We start from the raw sequence: 17,162 nt of genomic DNA, 5'->3' as shown, positions 1-17,162 counted from the left end.
CACCAGCAGATTGTATATTACAAATAAATTCAACTCCAAAGTCTATTAACCCCTTAAAGCCCAATATCACAATAAATATTCTATAATATTGGGCTAATATCGGTAAAGCTTATAAAAGAACTGGTTTTGAATATAATATCATAATGCATTGGAATTTGAGCCACTGACAGTGATGGGTTAATGTGACTTATACACATGTAGATGAAGAGCCAAATTAAAACACGCTCAGCATTTTATATGCGCATGTGCACATATACATATACAGTGAAAGAAGTGGGAATTAAAGACAGAAACAAATGCACCCTTCATATTTCCTCTTCAAAGGCATGCACGTGAAACGCATGTATATCCACTATAAAACCATCAGCCAGGCACACCGGATCAAATTCCTAAGGTATTTTTAGCACCATGCATGTTTCTAAAATAACAACTCGAGGCATTTAAAAGCCCCAGCAACAAGCCACCTTACACACACACACACACACACACACACACACACCCCTCTACCCCTGCAAACTGTCAGTGCGCTCGGATTACCTCCGAATCCTTCTGCTGATGGCTGAACCCATCTCTCTCTTGAGCCAGAGACTTCTGTCTGTTACAGTTAGAATCATTAAGTAAAGGTACCTCCATGTCGTCGGTTTGCTGCATCTGTCAGTCTGTGGATCTGTTCGCCGCACAGAAATACACTGTCACACTGGAACGGACGCTGCTGGATTCCACGTTCAGAATTATATCCGGCCCCGCCGCTCTGATTGGATGCTGACGTAACGCCTGCGGCCGGCGAGCCACGCCCACACCGTGCTTGACCACGAAATTGCAGGTGCTACTATTGCATTCGAGTGCACATCATGTGCCACTACTTTAGACAAAATTAAAAGCAAAAAAAGACTTGTTACCTTAATTTCTTTACTTAAACGTTGTAATTTTACCCCTGGCATAAATTGTTTTCTCCCATAGATCCATATGTTTTTGTTTATTTATGTGTTTTCATATATTTGTTGTGAGTTGTATATGTTTGTACGAATTTTTGTATATTCTGGTGATTAATAGAAAACAAAACAAATAGAGAGCACATTATTATGAATGTTTTTCCATTGAAAAACCTGACCGTAATTCTCTCAGAATGTACAGGCTTTAAAATGAGTTAAAACCTGCCATAATGAACGTTAATATTTTGCTTTTTTATTTAACATCTGGGAGTGTGGAGTCACCATAATACAGCTTCTCACGAGTTAATTTTGATTTAAAAAAAAAAAAACTACAGAATTTCTTTTAAACACCCCTGTACATACATCTTGTGTAGCTTATTAGATGGATGTAAAATACATAAAGAAAAGACAGAAATAAAACAACCAGTCAATCAAAACAAGACATGTATGGCCTTTAGAGAGTGCTGTTGTGATGCAACCAAACAAAGTGCTATTATTCACATTGAGGAACAGAAAGAACACTGAGTTTTCTTCTCTACATCTATAAAGAGCCACATTGTGACGTATTTGACAGCGAATTATTGATCATTGAGAGGAAGGGGACATGTTCGGCATGGCAGTGTCTACACATACAAATCAAGTCAAATGGGAATGATGCTTTAATAAACATTTTAATTTGAAAGTATGAAAGACGCCCACCTGGACAGACTTGACAGAAAAGGTTAAGACTGGCTGGAAATGTATTTCTGCAACAAAGGGAAAAGGTACACAGCTTTTTCTTGTTCAAATGATGCAAGGTTCTTCTCAGAAGGTTTAAGATATAATATAAACACCGTTTTCAACTAAAAACGGAAAACTTTTTATGCATTTTGGTCATTTATTTACATGCCAACGGATTTTTGGAGGCCTGAAAACGCAAACTTTTGAAAGCGAGTTACAAAGTGCAAGTTTTTGAAAACGGTACCGTTATCGTCTCCGTATAAACTACAAAAACGCTGATTTGTGAAACAGGTGAAGTCATGCACATGCGTTTTATGTGTTTTACGATTTATTAGCCGCTATAGGAAATAACTAGAAGATTAAAGCTGCAAGCAGCGATGAAAGGACCCTCGCACCCGGGGCAAACACCACCTGTTGGCCTTAAGAAAACAGTGAATAGTGGACGATGTGCAAGGAAGGGAGTAAATACAGGAGAAATATGACGAAGTCATTTCAAAGTGCCACACTTCCAGCTGCCAACAGGTGGCGCATTGACTATAACTGAATATTGCCATGTAGATGTAGAGGACTATAATCAAACGTGAAGTTTGGAGCAGATCGGACATTGTATGCCTGAGTTACAACAACTTCCTGTTTTGTTGCGTTAATCACAAACATTAGCACTCAGCCAAGTGTTTCATGATTTAACGTGTTTCTAGTTTCTGTTTGGTACTTCATGGCATATTTAAATGTGTTTCTGGGAGTGAATTACAGTGCAAAGCATGCCATTTCCTGTTGCCAGCATGTGGTGCTATGACTAACTGAATATTGGCATGTAAATGTCTTCAGGCCAGGACTCTTATCGCACATGTGAAGTTTCGGACAGATCGGACGTTGTTTGACTGAGTTACAACAGCTTCCTCTTTCATGGTGAAACATTAGACTTTGTCAGTCCGCCATGGACATGCCCTTCAACGAAAACTCAAGATCTTTGCAATTTAACATCACTAAGGCCTTAATATTAGACTGACAACATTTGGTGATTATCTGATTTAATCTCTATGAGGAGTTAATCACAGTGTAAAACATGTCATTTTCTGTTGCCCACAGGTGGCGCTATGACTGCAACTGAACATTGGCATATAGATATCTTCAGGCCAGGATTCTAATAAAACATGTGAAGTTTGGGTCAGATCAGACATTGTATGCCCGAGTTACAACAACTTCCTGTTTCATGGCGAAACATTGAACTTTGTCAGGCTGCCACGGACACGCCCTTCAGTGAAAACTAAAGATCTTCACAATTTAATGTCGCAAAGGCCTTTTAGGAATTAGGGTCCTCACACTATGAGTGCTCGGGCCCTAAATATAAAAGTGAAGTAAAATGTAAAATTATTTGCTACAAACCAGCCTGTTTATAGCTAATTAAGACATAGGCCTACATAAAATAAATACCAGTTTGCAATATTAAGCAGCATAAAGCCAGATACATTAAAACTATAAAATGGCCTCGCCCACTCTTACCTGAAAAATTAAGGTGGATATGCACTTAGTTTTTATTTACAAAGTGACATCGCCATCTACTGGCCTGGCATGAATCATACAGTGTTTTTAGTCGTTTTCGTGGATCCGTGTGAACGGGATCGTTTTAACAACATTGTTGCTTGTACGTGAAAAACGCAAAGAAAAACGTGACCGTTTTTAGCACATCGTTGTCGTGTAAACGCCCCCTCTGTCATAGAATGAAGATAACCGACAGCGGCAGCCTCTGAATGTGCACTGTAAGAAATAGGATACCTTACAATGGTAACATAATTTAGCCAGTTTTAAATCGAATTTAAAGTCATTAACATCACTGAATCTACCTAAATGCATTGATTTATACCAACAAAACATTTTAATTCGTTAAATCAGCGGTTTAAGTTAACATTTGCAGGTCAGTGTGTTTGTGCATGTATCCTGAAGGTGTGAGTGGCAACAGCAGCTGTTCTCGTTTAGTACATACATACCCCATATGTGTCCAGAATGAACGCCCACTGTTTACACTGTCCAATTATAACTCCAATCCATGACCTCAGTGTCCAGGAATATACAAAGTGACTAAGCGCACCAAGAATAACAACAGCTTTAAAATACCTTATTATTAGGCATCAGCCAAGTTAAAATTTGAGATACTTTCCTAAAGGCATCATAACAGTTTCCCCAGTTTTCACTGGGATGCCCACAGCATTTAAAATCCTCTAAATGATAGTCCTGAAACAGAGCAGCACTCCCATCACTTTCTGGAAATTAAAGGCAGCAGAAGCTGAACGCTTATTCACTGTCTAGAAACAAGCAGTCTCCTCATCACACAAAATACAGGATGGATTCAAGCTTACATCGGGAAGGAATTCAGAGTTATGCAATAAACAAATAATACATTTGAAATTAATCATATATATATATATATATATATATATATATATATATATATATATATATATATATATATATATAAAAATCAATAATATGTCAGGAATAAGATCAAAACTACAATATGTCCGCAAAAGTATTTCCTGAGTTATTCTTTAGGCCAACTACTTTCAGCATTTGTGTGACTTTTAAACATCCCAATGCAAAATAGGGAATTATTTGTGCTCTTTATTGTGAATCAGTTCTGGTATTAAAAAAACAAAACAAAACAAAACAAAACAAAAAAACAAACAAACAAACAAAAAAAACATCTAGAACAATCAACTCAAACACACATGACACCAAGTACACTGCAGAAAAAAAACATTCTTACTTAATATTTTTGTCTTGTTTTCCAGTACAAATATCTAAATATTCTTAAATCAAGATGCATTAAATTGAGCAAAATGGCTTAAATTGTAAAGTCTTATTTTCTGACAAATGGATCAAAATTAAGTGTATCATTATTTCTGCCTCTCAAATAAATGTATCTTGCTTTAAGAATGATTATGTATTTGTACTGGAAATCAAGACAAAAAAATGCTAGAAAAAACTTTATATATATATTAGTGTAATAATCTGATTTGATGCTAAAAAAATACTGCAGTCTGTAATACCTGCAAAAAATTTTTACATTTGTGATTTTTATTTTTGTTCAAGATTACAGATTATTGCTCATCTACCATCACTTGCAATAATTAAACATTGTTGACAAATCATCATTTAAAGACTTTCTTATTTGTAGTGAAGATTTACAACAATAAATATACAGATGTTTGAGCTTCTTTATGTCAACGCTCATTCTCCATAAGAGGTGCTGGTGTTGATCCCATGCGCTCCACTTGGTTAGAAAACCATCCCCAAAAATCCTCGGCAAAGCCCAGGCCTGGAACCACCGTCTACTACTGTCACACAGCTGCAAAGACATCGGTCTATGCACACAAGCCTCTTTAAACACATTGTAATGCACACGCACACACATGTAACCATGTGCCAAAAAAAAAAAAAAAAAAAAAAGGTAAGACAATGGGTTGAACACATTTGAACAAGAGTAGCTGATGTGCTTTAGTACAGATATTGTGTGTTAAGCAGATAAAGACAATGTGACAGGAGGATTATTGAAGAGATATGGGGTATCAATACATTTTTACATTTTTTATACTAACGTAGACGCTTTGAACACAAACTACAGAAGAGCAGCACATACTAACAACGTCAGAACAATTTAACCCGTCTTGTGTTTGCAGAGAAAGCAAATGTTTGGGAGAAAACGTAACACTGTTATATGCCTTTAGGGTTGTAAAGTTGCACTGCAAAACAAAAATTCTTACTCAGTATTTTTGTCTTGTTTTCCAGTACAAATATCTAAACATTCTTAAATCAAAATACATTTTCTTTAGAAGCAAAATGAAAAGTTGATCAAAATTAACCCTCCTTAATGCATTCAGGTCTGTTTTGACCCAGAAGAGGTGCAAACCTTTTTTTTTGTTGTTGTAAAAAACGTGTTCAAAAAGACTTCAAAAAATTGTATTTATTTATTTTTTACACCTTTTGCGTTCGGGTCTGTTTTGGCCCGAAAGTGAAATGTGGCTTTACACTTTTTTTTTACTCTATTGGTTAGATTGTCTTAAATTACTTCTATAAAATACATTTATCAGCTATCCTACACTCACACACATTTTTTCCTTCCCACTGGGGCTCCATTTTGTTTATAAACATGCTTACGCATGAACACACACAATAATTCTGAAACTAAAATAAAATGACAAATAGATTGGTTCATAGACCAAATAGTCTAAATTTAAAAAGAAAGAAAGAGGGAAGTCCACATTTCACTTTGCTGCCACCTATTGATGAACCATTGCAGCATTAAAAGGAGATTCAAGCTGTTTATCATTTTTTCATCTGAAACTAAATTTATGCAAGTAAAAACAATATATTTTATTTGAAAACATTTCAGAGTAATACTGATGTTGTTTTGTTAGAAACATAGTAGTTTTCATAAATTAGACTGTTTTGAGCAGTCATGAGTAAGAAGTTCAAAGGAATTTAAATCCACTGAAGTCAATGGAGTTCATATTGGTAATTCTCATATTATATGCTCATATAAATTACATATGATATATTCGAATAAAATTTCTCATGAATATTGATTAAAAAATATATTTTTGAATTAATAAAAAGGGGTAAATGTAGTAATAGCATGATAAAAAAACTAAACAAAACATGGTAACATTAAAAACTTTAAAAAGCTTACACATTCACTCATGTTACTGACCAGATACAATATGGGTTTAGTTAAAAAATGTGATGTTATGACTGTTTTATAACCGGGTCCAAACGGACCGAGTAACAGTGCAACAGGCATATACAGTTTTTTTAATGCATTACAAGGGCGTGTTTATGCCTAAATCAATAAAAATGTCTTGTTTTTCCTTTGAATTATGTGTATTTTTCTGCCCCCAATGGCAGATTTGTTCTCTTGTTTTAAGCACAAACTCACTTTATTTTGATTATTTTTTCAGAAAACAAAGCTTAACATCTTTTTATGCCATTTTTCTTCTCAAGTAAATGTAGCTTGATTTAAGAACGTTTCAATATTAATACTGGAAAACAAAAAATACTGATTAAGAAAATCATATTTTGCAGGATGATATAAGCAGCCTAAAATGTGAAACGCCTCAGGAACAATAATGTAATGGTTTATCATATAACAAGGACCATAATTAGGACAAAAGTACCAGCTAATTGACACCTACACAACATGTGACAGTTTTGAGCAAAGAAAAGTGACACCACATTAAACAGGAAACAGGTAAAAAGTCATTTTGATTCCCTTTATGACAAACACAGATGGCAAAAAGAAGATAAATATCTGCCATAAAGATTTTCAGAAGTATAGTAAAATAAAGGTCCCAATTTTATTAGATTTGAATATCCCAGTCACAAAGGCAGCTTTTGCTCTACAGGCCTGCAAACAGCAAAGCTTTCCTTCAGTCCTCTGAAATGGGTACACAGTTGGTCTTGGCTTCAGTTAACACACACACACACACACACACTCACACACACACACAGACACATCTCTCTCCCATTGAGGACCTGGAAAAAAACTCAGTACCGGATTAACTGTACATTTGGTATCTCATTGATATAGGCTCTACTTCACAGTATATAAAACAAGGGTTTCATTAAATTTCATATTACACTAGAGCATCTTATAACATTTAATTGCTTATTTTTATAATGATAGAGGATGAGTTCATAGGAACAAAAGATGATGGCAAAAGGAAAAGATTAAAAAAAAAAAAAAAAATCTATGTATAAATATCTTAATATACACCCCTGTGATTACACAGCCTGACGAGTTTCAGCAATAACGTGGATAGATTTGTGAAAATGCACACAGTTTGAGTGTTTCCATCTCAAACATCAATACTGACGTTGAAAACTGTGAAAAGAGAGTGTTGCTTTTGGGAGGGAAATTTGAAATGCTAATGCCTCAGCCAATGAGCTTCCAGTCTATATATGAACGGTGGAGATAAGCCCCGCCCTGAATCGTTCACAATCCAGTTAAATTTCAACAGCTTTTATTTGGAACCAAGAGAGCGCGAAATGTTAAAATCTGCTGTAAAAATTAATACAAGTTTTAAAAAATAAACAACAACAAAAGAATAGTATGATCAACTAAAAGAAACGATTTCAACCCCTGCGCCTGACCGTAATTCTGTCCCACCCGCCATTTTATATAAAGAAAAAAATCATCATGTAGAAAACAGGAGAACAGGACGCATGCAAGTGGCATGTCCATGACTAAATCATCAGGTATGATTGAACATTTTCTTTTTTTTTTGTCTTTTTTTTTTTTGTCTTTACCGTAACTTAAACAATAAAAGATCTCTAAATGGATTACGTACAACTAACACATGAAGCTAAGAAAAGATGAAACGGTGAAATCTCCACTGAAACGTCGCTAGGTTGCACCACTGGCAGTAGCAGCTCATAAAAGGTTAGCTATGTTATTCTAGCGTAAAATAAATAAATACTGCCGTAGCGCTAATTAGCCACGCCCTTCACCCCCCAACCAATCAGATCAGGGCTTCTCCCTCCCCTTCAAAGGCAGGCTGTGACACACAGCTCTGTCTCGCCTTCGTCTGTATGAATTATGGAGTCTTGGTAATTTCTTTAAGTCTTCGTTTCCCATCTGTAATGCATCTAGTACCTAAAAATAAAACATTATAAATGATTATTAAACATAATATTAAAAACAGACAGGTTGAGTTGTTTTTAAAGTGCCCCTATCATGCCAATTTAAAGGTTCCTAATTTTGTTTTGGAGTCTCCTACAATAGGTTTACATGTGTCCAAGTTCAAAAAACATTTTCATAATATCCGTGGCAGCATCAGCTCTTTTCACACACTGTCTGAAACGGTTCGATAAAGCATTCAGTCTCTCTAAACACCTCCTTTCCGAGAGCTTCCTCTGCTATGATTGGTCAGACGGCCCAGTCTGTTGTGATTGGTCTACTATAACTGAATTTCAGCTCCTGATCTTCCTCAGCACTTGATACACAGTGATACGAACGTGATATCTCATCTTTTGGAAGTGATGCAAAGTAGATTTGCTTTGACAGCACAGAAAACTTCTCAACAACCCAAACAAAACTCTTCCAGTCTCAGCTACAACAACAGTATTTGAGGGCGGGTCAAGGTAGAAGTTGTTCACCGGCAGCCAATGCAGAACATGCGTAGGTATGTAAGAGGAAGTGAGGCTGGAATTGCTGACGACTCGTTTTAGCAGTTAAGAATTGGTTCTTTCTTTTTGGAGACAATAATTTAATTTGTCATGCATTACAATCTTTAAAATTTTGCAGACCTTTTACATTCACAAACAGCCATATTACACACCTGTATGAAAGGTGATATTCGAAAAAAGCATAATAGGGGCACTTTAAATCAAACTATTTTATAAAGCAGCCGCTGACCTGTAGTAGTTTGGCTTAAAGGGTCCGTTCTTGTTCAGGCCGAGGTATTTGGCCTGTTCGTCAGATAGCTCAGTCAAGTGTGCATCAAACGTGGGGAGATGAAGACTGGCCACGTACTCATCTGCAAAAACAGCAGTTTAGTATTTAAAAAGTGTGCACCAAGTAAAGACACATCATCAATATAATTTGCAATAAATGCTCACTATTGTTATGCATAACACAAAAAAGAAATCACATTCAGAGAACAAAACGCTATTTACACCATTTCCGCGTTGTAGTGTGACTGTGAAAACAGAGGTATTTAAAAACAATGACGCATGTTTAGTCATGTGACACATACTGTATCGACAGACATCTATGTTTATATCGGTATGTGCTATTCACTGTCACAGTGTTGCTAAAGATAAATGTTAATTAGTACAATCTTCATATTACATTCCTGGAAAGATGACAGAAAATTTACTCTTTGCTGTCCTGTGGCAAAACTTGAGGGCAGTTGTGTTTAGACAGTTAGGTGCGACCTGGACGCATGTAAGTGGTGAGATATTTTGCTAATAAAATGGCTGTGCCAGAAAAACTTCTCTCCGTTTCATCTCAATGAGCTTTTAATATGTTTCACACATATGAAGTAAGATGATTTTAGCGTTTTCTGATGTCAAGTAGCATTTGGAAAACACTAGTGTGGACAGAAATTAATGTTTTCAAATGTATCCGTATTAATGTAGACAGTCTCAGAGAATAAGAAATCGACAATCAGAAAAGCAACTACTTATATCTTTCCACCTCCTCTTAAAGAAGCAGTTTGGGATTCAATCTCTCATATATTTGCATGTTCTGTGAGGATGAGCTGAATGAAGTGCAAAGGAAAGGATGAGAAATGACAGAACGGTGCAGTCTGCAGTGAGAAGTGGCAGCCGTTTGTGACAGCATGACCTATTTTCAGCTGCTTCCTGTTCCTCGGGGTCTATGCAGGATCCCACACGGCTAAACTCTCTGCACCGTGTGCCACAGAAAACACTGAATCTTTCAACAGGCTGAAAACATCCGTGCAGGGCACAGACTGAACCAATTACAGTGATTACACCCCTAGACAGCCATAATATTAACACAACACTTGAGGATTTCACTCAATTACTGGGTTTATTGCATGTCACACTTGTCTTAATGGAAGATAAGCAGCACAGAACTCTCAAATAGCTAGTTTCAGGTCATGCATAACCATTTAGCAGGGTTTAGAAATGGCATTTTTTTCATGCACATGTATTATACTTCATACCCATTTTCTTAGGCAGCAGGTAGACGTCCTGTTTGTAGCGGCCTTCAGGAGCATTGTACAGCTCTATCAGAGCCAGAGCCTGGGGAAAAAGGAGCAAGAAATCAGTCACCATGACAACAGCAAGGCTGACACACACACACACACTTTAAGTGCCTGGGGTTCATACTCCCACACAGCACATAGACTGAGAAACCCATTCTCTGGACTAGAAGTGAAATTCCCGTTGCAAGTAAACAAAAGCACATTATACATTTAATAAAGTCATTTGTGTTCATTTTTCAATCTTGTTCTCTCTTCTCACCTGGGTAGTAGCAGTGATGGACAGCACAAAGGTAGGAACAGTGGAGCAGCTCAGGTTTAGGAGGCGACCCTGAAAATATAGATATGGACTATATTAGACATTAAATGCTAACAAACTATGTTTCAAGTTACATTTTAATCTTTTCTTTTTTTCTACTTCCTTATAATGCCAGTGTAAAGCACTCTGAATTACCACTGATAAAATACCCGATTCCAAAAAAGTTGGGACGCTGTATAAATTGTGAATAAAAACAGAATGCAATGATGTGGCAGTTTCAAATTTCAATATTTTATTCAGAATACAACATAGATGACATATCAAATGTTTAAACTGAGAAAATGTATCATTTTAAGGGAAAAATAAGTTGATTTTAAATTTCATGGCATCAACACATCTCAAAAAAGTTGGGACAAGGCCATGTTTACCACTGTGTGGCATCCCCTCTTCTTTTTATAACAGTCTGCAAATGTCTGGGGACTGAGGAGACAAGTTGCTCAAGTTTAGGAATAGGAATGTTGTCCCATTCTTGTCTAATACAGGCTTCTAGTTGCTCAACTGTCTTAAGTCTTCTTTGTCTCATCTTCCTCTATATGATGCGCCAAATGTTTTCTATGGGTGAAAGATCTGGACTGCAGGCTGGCCATTTCAGTACCCGGATCCTTCTTCTACGCAGCCATGATGTTGTAATTGATGCAGTATGTGGTCTGGCATTGTCATGCTGGAAAATGCAAGGTCTTCCCTGACAGAAACGACATCTGGATGGGAGCATATGTTGTTCTAGAACTTGGATATACCTTTCAGCATTGATGGTGCCTTTCCAGATGTGTAAGCTGCCCATGCCACATGCACTCATACAACCCCATACCATCAGAGATGCAGGCTTCTGAACTGAGCGCTGATAACAACTTGGGTTGTCCTTGTCCTCTTTAGTCCGGATGACGTGGCGTCCCAGTTTTCCAAAAAGAACTTAGCTAACAAATTTTGATTCGTCTGACCACAGAACAGTTTTCAGTCCATTTTAAATGAGCCTTGGCCCAGAGAAAACGCCTGCGCTTCTGGATCATGTTTAGATATGGCTTCTTTTTTGACCTATAGAGTTTTAGACGGCAACGGCGAATGGTACGGTGGATTGTGTTCACAGACAATGCACAACGCACAGAGATTGTTCCAGATTCTCTGAATCTTTGGATGATATTATGCACTGTAGATGATGATAACTTCAAACTCTTTGCAGTTTTTCTCTGAGAAACTCCTTTCTGATATTGCTCCACTATTTTTCGCCGCAGCATTGGGGGAATTGGTGATCCTCTGCCCATCTTGACTTCTGAGAGACACTGCCACTCTGAGAGACTCTTTTTATACCCAATCATGTTGCCAGTTGACCTAATAAGTTGCAAATTGGTCCTCCAGCTCTTCCTTATATTTACATTCAACTTTTCTGACCTCTTATTGCTACCTGTCCCAACTTTTTTGGAATGTGTAGCTCTCATGAAATCCAAAATGAGCCAATATTTGGCATGACATTTCAAAATGTGTCACTTTTAACATTTGATATGTTATCTATATTATATTGTGAATAAAATATAAGTTTATGAGATTTGTAAATTATTGCATTCCTTTTTTATTCACAATTTGTACAGTGTCCCAACTTTTTTGGAATCGGGTTTGTAAAAAATTGCCTATATAGGACTACATCCCAAGTATTTAGAAACTCTAAATAATATATATATATATATATATATATATATATATATATATATATATATATATATATATATATATATATATATATATATATATATATATATATATATATATATATATATATGACAGACATTTACTACATCGAATGTAATTGCGATTAAGACATTATGAAGATGCACTGTAATTGCCCCTTATGTGCCATTTTAAAAGGTTCCTAATTTTCAGCTTTCATCAGCTCCTTTTACAGTGTCTGAAATGGTTTGATAAAGACTTCAGTCTCTCTAAACCCCGCCTTTCCGAGAGCCTACTCTGCTCTGATCGGTCAGATGGCCCAGTCTGTTGTGACTGTTCTGTACAGCGTGTCGGAAACCAAACGCCCATTACCATATCTGAATTTCAGCTCCTGATCTTCCTCAGCATTTGACACACAACTGATACGAACAATAATGATGCCGTCGGTTTTACCATATCAATTCGAGCCGAAGTCCTCATCGTTTTAAAGTGCACGCAAAGTGCATTTCCTTTCGCAGTGCAGTAAACATTGTCTGCTTGACATGTCAACAACACAAACCAAACTCTTCCAGTCTCAGCTACAACTACAGTGTTTGAGGGCGCGTCAAAGTAATCGAATCGTTTCTTTTTCTCCATTTATCTGCACTTTGATCTTTGAAACTTTGCAGAACATTTACATTCACAAACAGCTTTATAACACACCACATGAAAAGCAATATCTGAAAAAGTGTAATGGGCGCACTTTAAATCAAAAATTCTAATCTCAAACCTCCGCCAGCAGCACTATTCTCTTTCCATCTGGCCAGATGACATGGTCCACCTGAGATCTCACCCGCTCCCAGGTCAATTCAGGGGTCCGCAGACTGGCCTGAAATGTTGAAGGAAATGTATACAAAAACACTTACTCAGTGCAGTAACCCAGTGCACTGTCAGACACTTTTCATCAAATAAACATGTGAATACACTTTGAGCAGTTTTCTCACCACATCAATCTCAGTATTGGAGTGGCCCATGTTGCAGACGATACAGCCGTTCTTCATGCGGTCCATGTACTCTCTTACTACCACATTTTTATTGCCTATGGACATCACACACAATAAGATTGAGATGAATGTGAATGAGAACCTCTAAAGGATTCTCGGTTTAGCTGATGAAGGGTGCTTTGGGAACAATATTGTTCTGGAATGACTCAAAATGCCACATAATCCTGGAGTCCCTTGTTCTCCATCTGTCTTTCCTTCATAGAAAAACTAAATGGACCAAGAATCATATTGAACCAAGTCAAAACGCAATTACAAAATGTAATTTCATCCATAAGCGCAACACGCTGCCTACAGATTAAACTGTGAATGGGGTTTGTTTGAGTATTGAATTGTCCTGTTCATACTACAGTATATCTTACAGGAGCATCTTGAATCCAGTCTATAATCAGAATTGCCGTCAGGCATAATTACTTGAGGTGTACGAGTCTCAGATGTAATTAACTTTAGGAAGAGCAATCTATACCAAAATCACTATGCAAATGACAAGCATATTTACATAGTGCAGTGAGAGTTAGAGTTATACAGGCAATAAACTGAATTTAGTTATATAACAGTGTATTATTTTGAGTCGGCACAGTGTCTGCTAAACACCAGCTGATATCTATCACTAGCTAGGAGTAAAAAAAACCTTCATAACCATTATAAATGAAAAATTTTTTACTACTGGTATTATTATTACTATTTGACTAAATCCAAAAGTGACTAAATCCAAAAGTTATCATATCCACCCACTTTTTCAGCGAAGTTGGTTCCAGAAGTAGTTTTTCCATTAATTTCTCCCATACGGATTCCAAAAAAAGTCTTTGTTAAAGAGTTATAAACTATGAACAAAGCCAACCTGCTACGCGGTGAATCATAACATTACAAAATCTGGTTTTAAGCAAAAAATGTTATTGCAAAATATGCACACACACAAACATTTAAGTATTTTGAGAGCATAGAAAGTTAACTTTTGGTGAGTTTTGCTAGTCTTGACTCTCTGATTGGTGGATTTTTTGTAAAGCATCATGGGTAATGTATTTTTTCCACAACAAATTCTGCTAGACTGAAATAAAGCAGGCTGATTAACAACTTTATAACTCACAGTAAGGTTGTCTTTAAAATCAATTTCCCTATGGAGAAAATTAATGGAGTTTTTACTTCCGGAACCCCCAAAAATCTGAATTTTGGAACAAAAAATTAGAAATTTTAAAATGTTTAAATTTTAATTTTTACGTGCAATTGCAAAGAATGCAAGGATGCAAAAAGCAGACCATCCTTTTCATTTTTGAGTTAATGTTCATAGATAGTTTAATCAGTCAAACAGAATAATAATCACCAAGTAAACCTTTGAAATTTACAACAATTAAAATCGGATTTAAAAATACCTGTGCAGGTGATGACAATGTCGACTTGTCGGATGACTTCGGTGAGTTTTACCAGCCTGAAGCCGTCCATGCTGAGTGATGAAAAATATAAATTAGAGACTGTAGTCTTTCTAAAGAGTAATAAAGACTAACCATTTGATTACAGAAACAATTAGAACAGTTAGGAAAGTACTGTAGTATGATAATTTGAATCAGGTGTGCAAAAATTTTGAAAACACAGTCCTGGAGAGCCATTCACAGCTCAAATTAACATATTAGAATGACATTAAGTGTAATTCAATGGCACCCAGTAAAGGGCATCACTGCTGATCAGACTCACCAGGCCTGTAGGGCACAGATGGGGTCTATCTCAGTGACGTAGACGATGGAGCCCATTGCTTTGAGAGCGGCACAGCAGCCTTTCCCCACCTTATAACACACACAAAGTCTCAGAGTTATTATTCAGAACAAAAAGTTTAAAGAAAATTTATATGAAGCACACATGGACCCAATGTGATTCACACAAACAGGATATAGTGAACATCCTTTGTTGCTCCTGGAAAAACATTATCAAGCATTCAGGTTGACTTTCCCATTAGAATTCAAAAGAAACACATTTAGAGATATTGCCCTCTATTGGCCATATCTGGTATCTGTTTAATAATGCAGTAATGCAGCAGTGCAGTGGAGGTGTGGTCACCAAAAATGATTGACAGAAGATACTGAATATGCAGACAGAACAGCAGAACGGTTTTAAAATGGCTGGGACTTAACTACGTGGACAAATTGCTTTTTTAATTTAAAATTTAAAAATCAATTTATAGATTTTGCAGGGCTGGACATGTCAGATACCAGTCACTGGAATAAACAAATTCTAATACATATAATGCCATGAACATCCTGATGTTCTGAATGCAGCTCTCCAGAGGTTCTCATAGGAAACAGTTATTAGCCGGAAACAATTGCTGTTCAATGATCTCACCTCTCCATATCCACAAACCACCACCTGCTTCCCTCCAAACATCACATCTGTGGTTCTCTTTAGACTTGAACACAAAACACAAACATGCTCAGTAAAAGAATACAGCACTATAAACCACAATTCAGAACCTGCAGATCTGATACTATGAACATTTAGTCTATTAAAGAGGACCTATTATGCCCTTTTACAAAGTCCTGATTTTGTTGTTGGGTTTTACTAGAATAAGTTTTCTTGCTTGAATGTTCAAAAAACACATTTTTCACATATTTTCCCATGTTGCAGCTCCTCTCTTCCCAGTCTGTCAGTAACGCTCCATTTAATTTCTGTCTCTATGAAGCCCCTCCTTTTGAAAAGCGCAAATGTTCTGATTGGCCGGCGAGAGCAGTGTGTTGTGATTAGTTTCAACACACTATGAACTAACTCAACCAGGCCCATCCCTTTATTTTACATATGGTTTGGGTGGGAATTATTTAAATGAGGGATACTGTGATGTGTTCATTCCTGGAAGAAAACTCAAGACTACAATGGAGGAGTTTCAGGGAGTTCAGAAACAGTGACACTGATATAGAGAATAACTCCCGCTGGAGGGACTTTGTGCTTTGGAATTTGTAGACCTTTTTTAATGCTCAAACAACATTACAGTAAAGAAAGTTTAAAAAGGCATAATAGCTCCTCTTTAACCATACTGACTGGGAAAACTACTCTGAGTGAGAGTTTTCCTAAACCTAAGATTAAGCTTTAAGTGACATACCCATCCAAGATAGACTCCCGGCAGCAGTACAGGTTGTCAAATTTCTGCTTGGTCACGGAATCGTTAACATTCATTGCAGGAACACACAACTTGCCAGCTTTTGACAGCTGGTATAGCCTGGGAAAAACAAATTAATATGAGAACAGTTTAGCAGAAAACACAACAAAGAAATTCTGAAGGATCAATGATGATAATCACAATATATAATTATATAATTTATATATACACTACCGGTCAAAAGTCTCGAATAATTACGAATTTTTATGTTTTCAAAAGAAGTCTCTTATGATCACCAAGGCTTTTTTATTTGACGAGAACCATTTTTAATTATAGATCACTAATAATATTAATATCAATTGAGCAGCAAATCAGAATATTAGAATGATTTCTGAAGGATCATGTGGCACTGAAGACTGGAATAATAGATGACGAAAATTCAGCTTTAATCACAGGTATAAATTACATTTTAAAATATATTCAAATAGAAAACAGTTATTTTAAATTGTAATAATATTTCACAATATTACTGTTTTTTCTGTTTTTTTGTTTTGATCTTAAGAGACTTCTTTCAAAAAAAACATTAAAAATGTCTTTATTCCAAACTTTTATTGCAAATTTGGAATAAAGATATTTTTAATGTTTTTGATATCTTTCCTCTCTAAAATAACATTTGCCAGTTCAACT

At 36.3% G+C, this 17,162-nt stretch overlaps 2 protein-coding genes across 7 annotated transcripts in view; both read right to left on the bottom strand.

The window, feature by feature from the left end:
* strip2 (striatin interacting protein 2) overlaps positions 1–786 on the bottom strand; it is a 33,855-nt gene extending 33,069 nt beyond the window's left edge. For 4 of the 5 annotated variants that reach the window (XM_048154727.1, XM_048154730.1, XM_048154729.1 and 1 more), the window contains exon 1: positions 538–786. In XM_048154727.1, coding sequence (XP_048010684.1) covers positions 538–651 — 114 coding nt within the window. In that variant the 5' untranslated portion in view covers positions 652–786. The remainder of the gene's footprint in view (positions 1–537) is intronic. The other variant, XM_048154732.1, reaches the window with a different exon arrangement.
* A 6,119-nt stretch (positions 787–6,905) lies between these two features.
* The window catches only part of ahcyl2b (adenosylhomocysteinase like 2b), a 40,459-nt gene continuing 30,202 nt past the window's right edge, over positions 6,906–17,162 (bottom strand). For both annotated transcript variants that reach the window (XM_048154761.1, XM_048154762.1), the window contains exons 8-17: positions 16,479–16,595; positions 15,728–15,791; positions 15,086–15,174; positions 14,767–14,837; positions 13,340–13,434; positions 13,126–13,224; positions 10,641–10,709; positions 10,340–10,418; positions 9,064–9,184; positions 6,906–8,301 (exon numbers count right to left, since the gene is read on the bottom strand). In XM_048154761.1, the coding sequence (XP_048010718.1) occupies positions 8,295–8,301; positions 9,064–9,184; positions 10,340–10,418; positions 10,641–10,709; positions 13,126–13,224; positions 13,340–13,434; positions 14,767–14,837; positions 15,086–15,174; positions 15,728–15,791; positions 16,479–16,595 (811 nt within the window). In that variant the 3' untranslated portion in view covers positions 6,906–8,294. The remainder of the gene's footprint in view (positions 8,302–9,063; positions 9,185–10,339; positions 10,419–10,640; positions 10,710–13,125; positions 13,225–13,339; positions 13,435–14,766; positions 14,838–15,085; positions 15,175–15,727; positions 15,792–16,478; positions 16,596–17,162) is intronic.

This window comes from Megalobrama amblycephala, linkage group LG14 (assembly GCF_018812025.1).
Source record: "Megalobrama amblycephala isolate DHTTF-2021 linkage group LG14, ASM1881202v1, whole genome shotgun sequence".
Lineage (NCBI taxonomy): Eukaryota > Metazoa > Chordata > Actinopteri > Cypriniformes > Xenocyprididae > Megalobrama > Megalobrama amblycephala.
The sequence above is the reverse complement of the archived record's forward strand: the minus strand, read 5'-3'. Positions and strand labels throughout refer to the sequence as shown.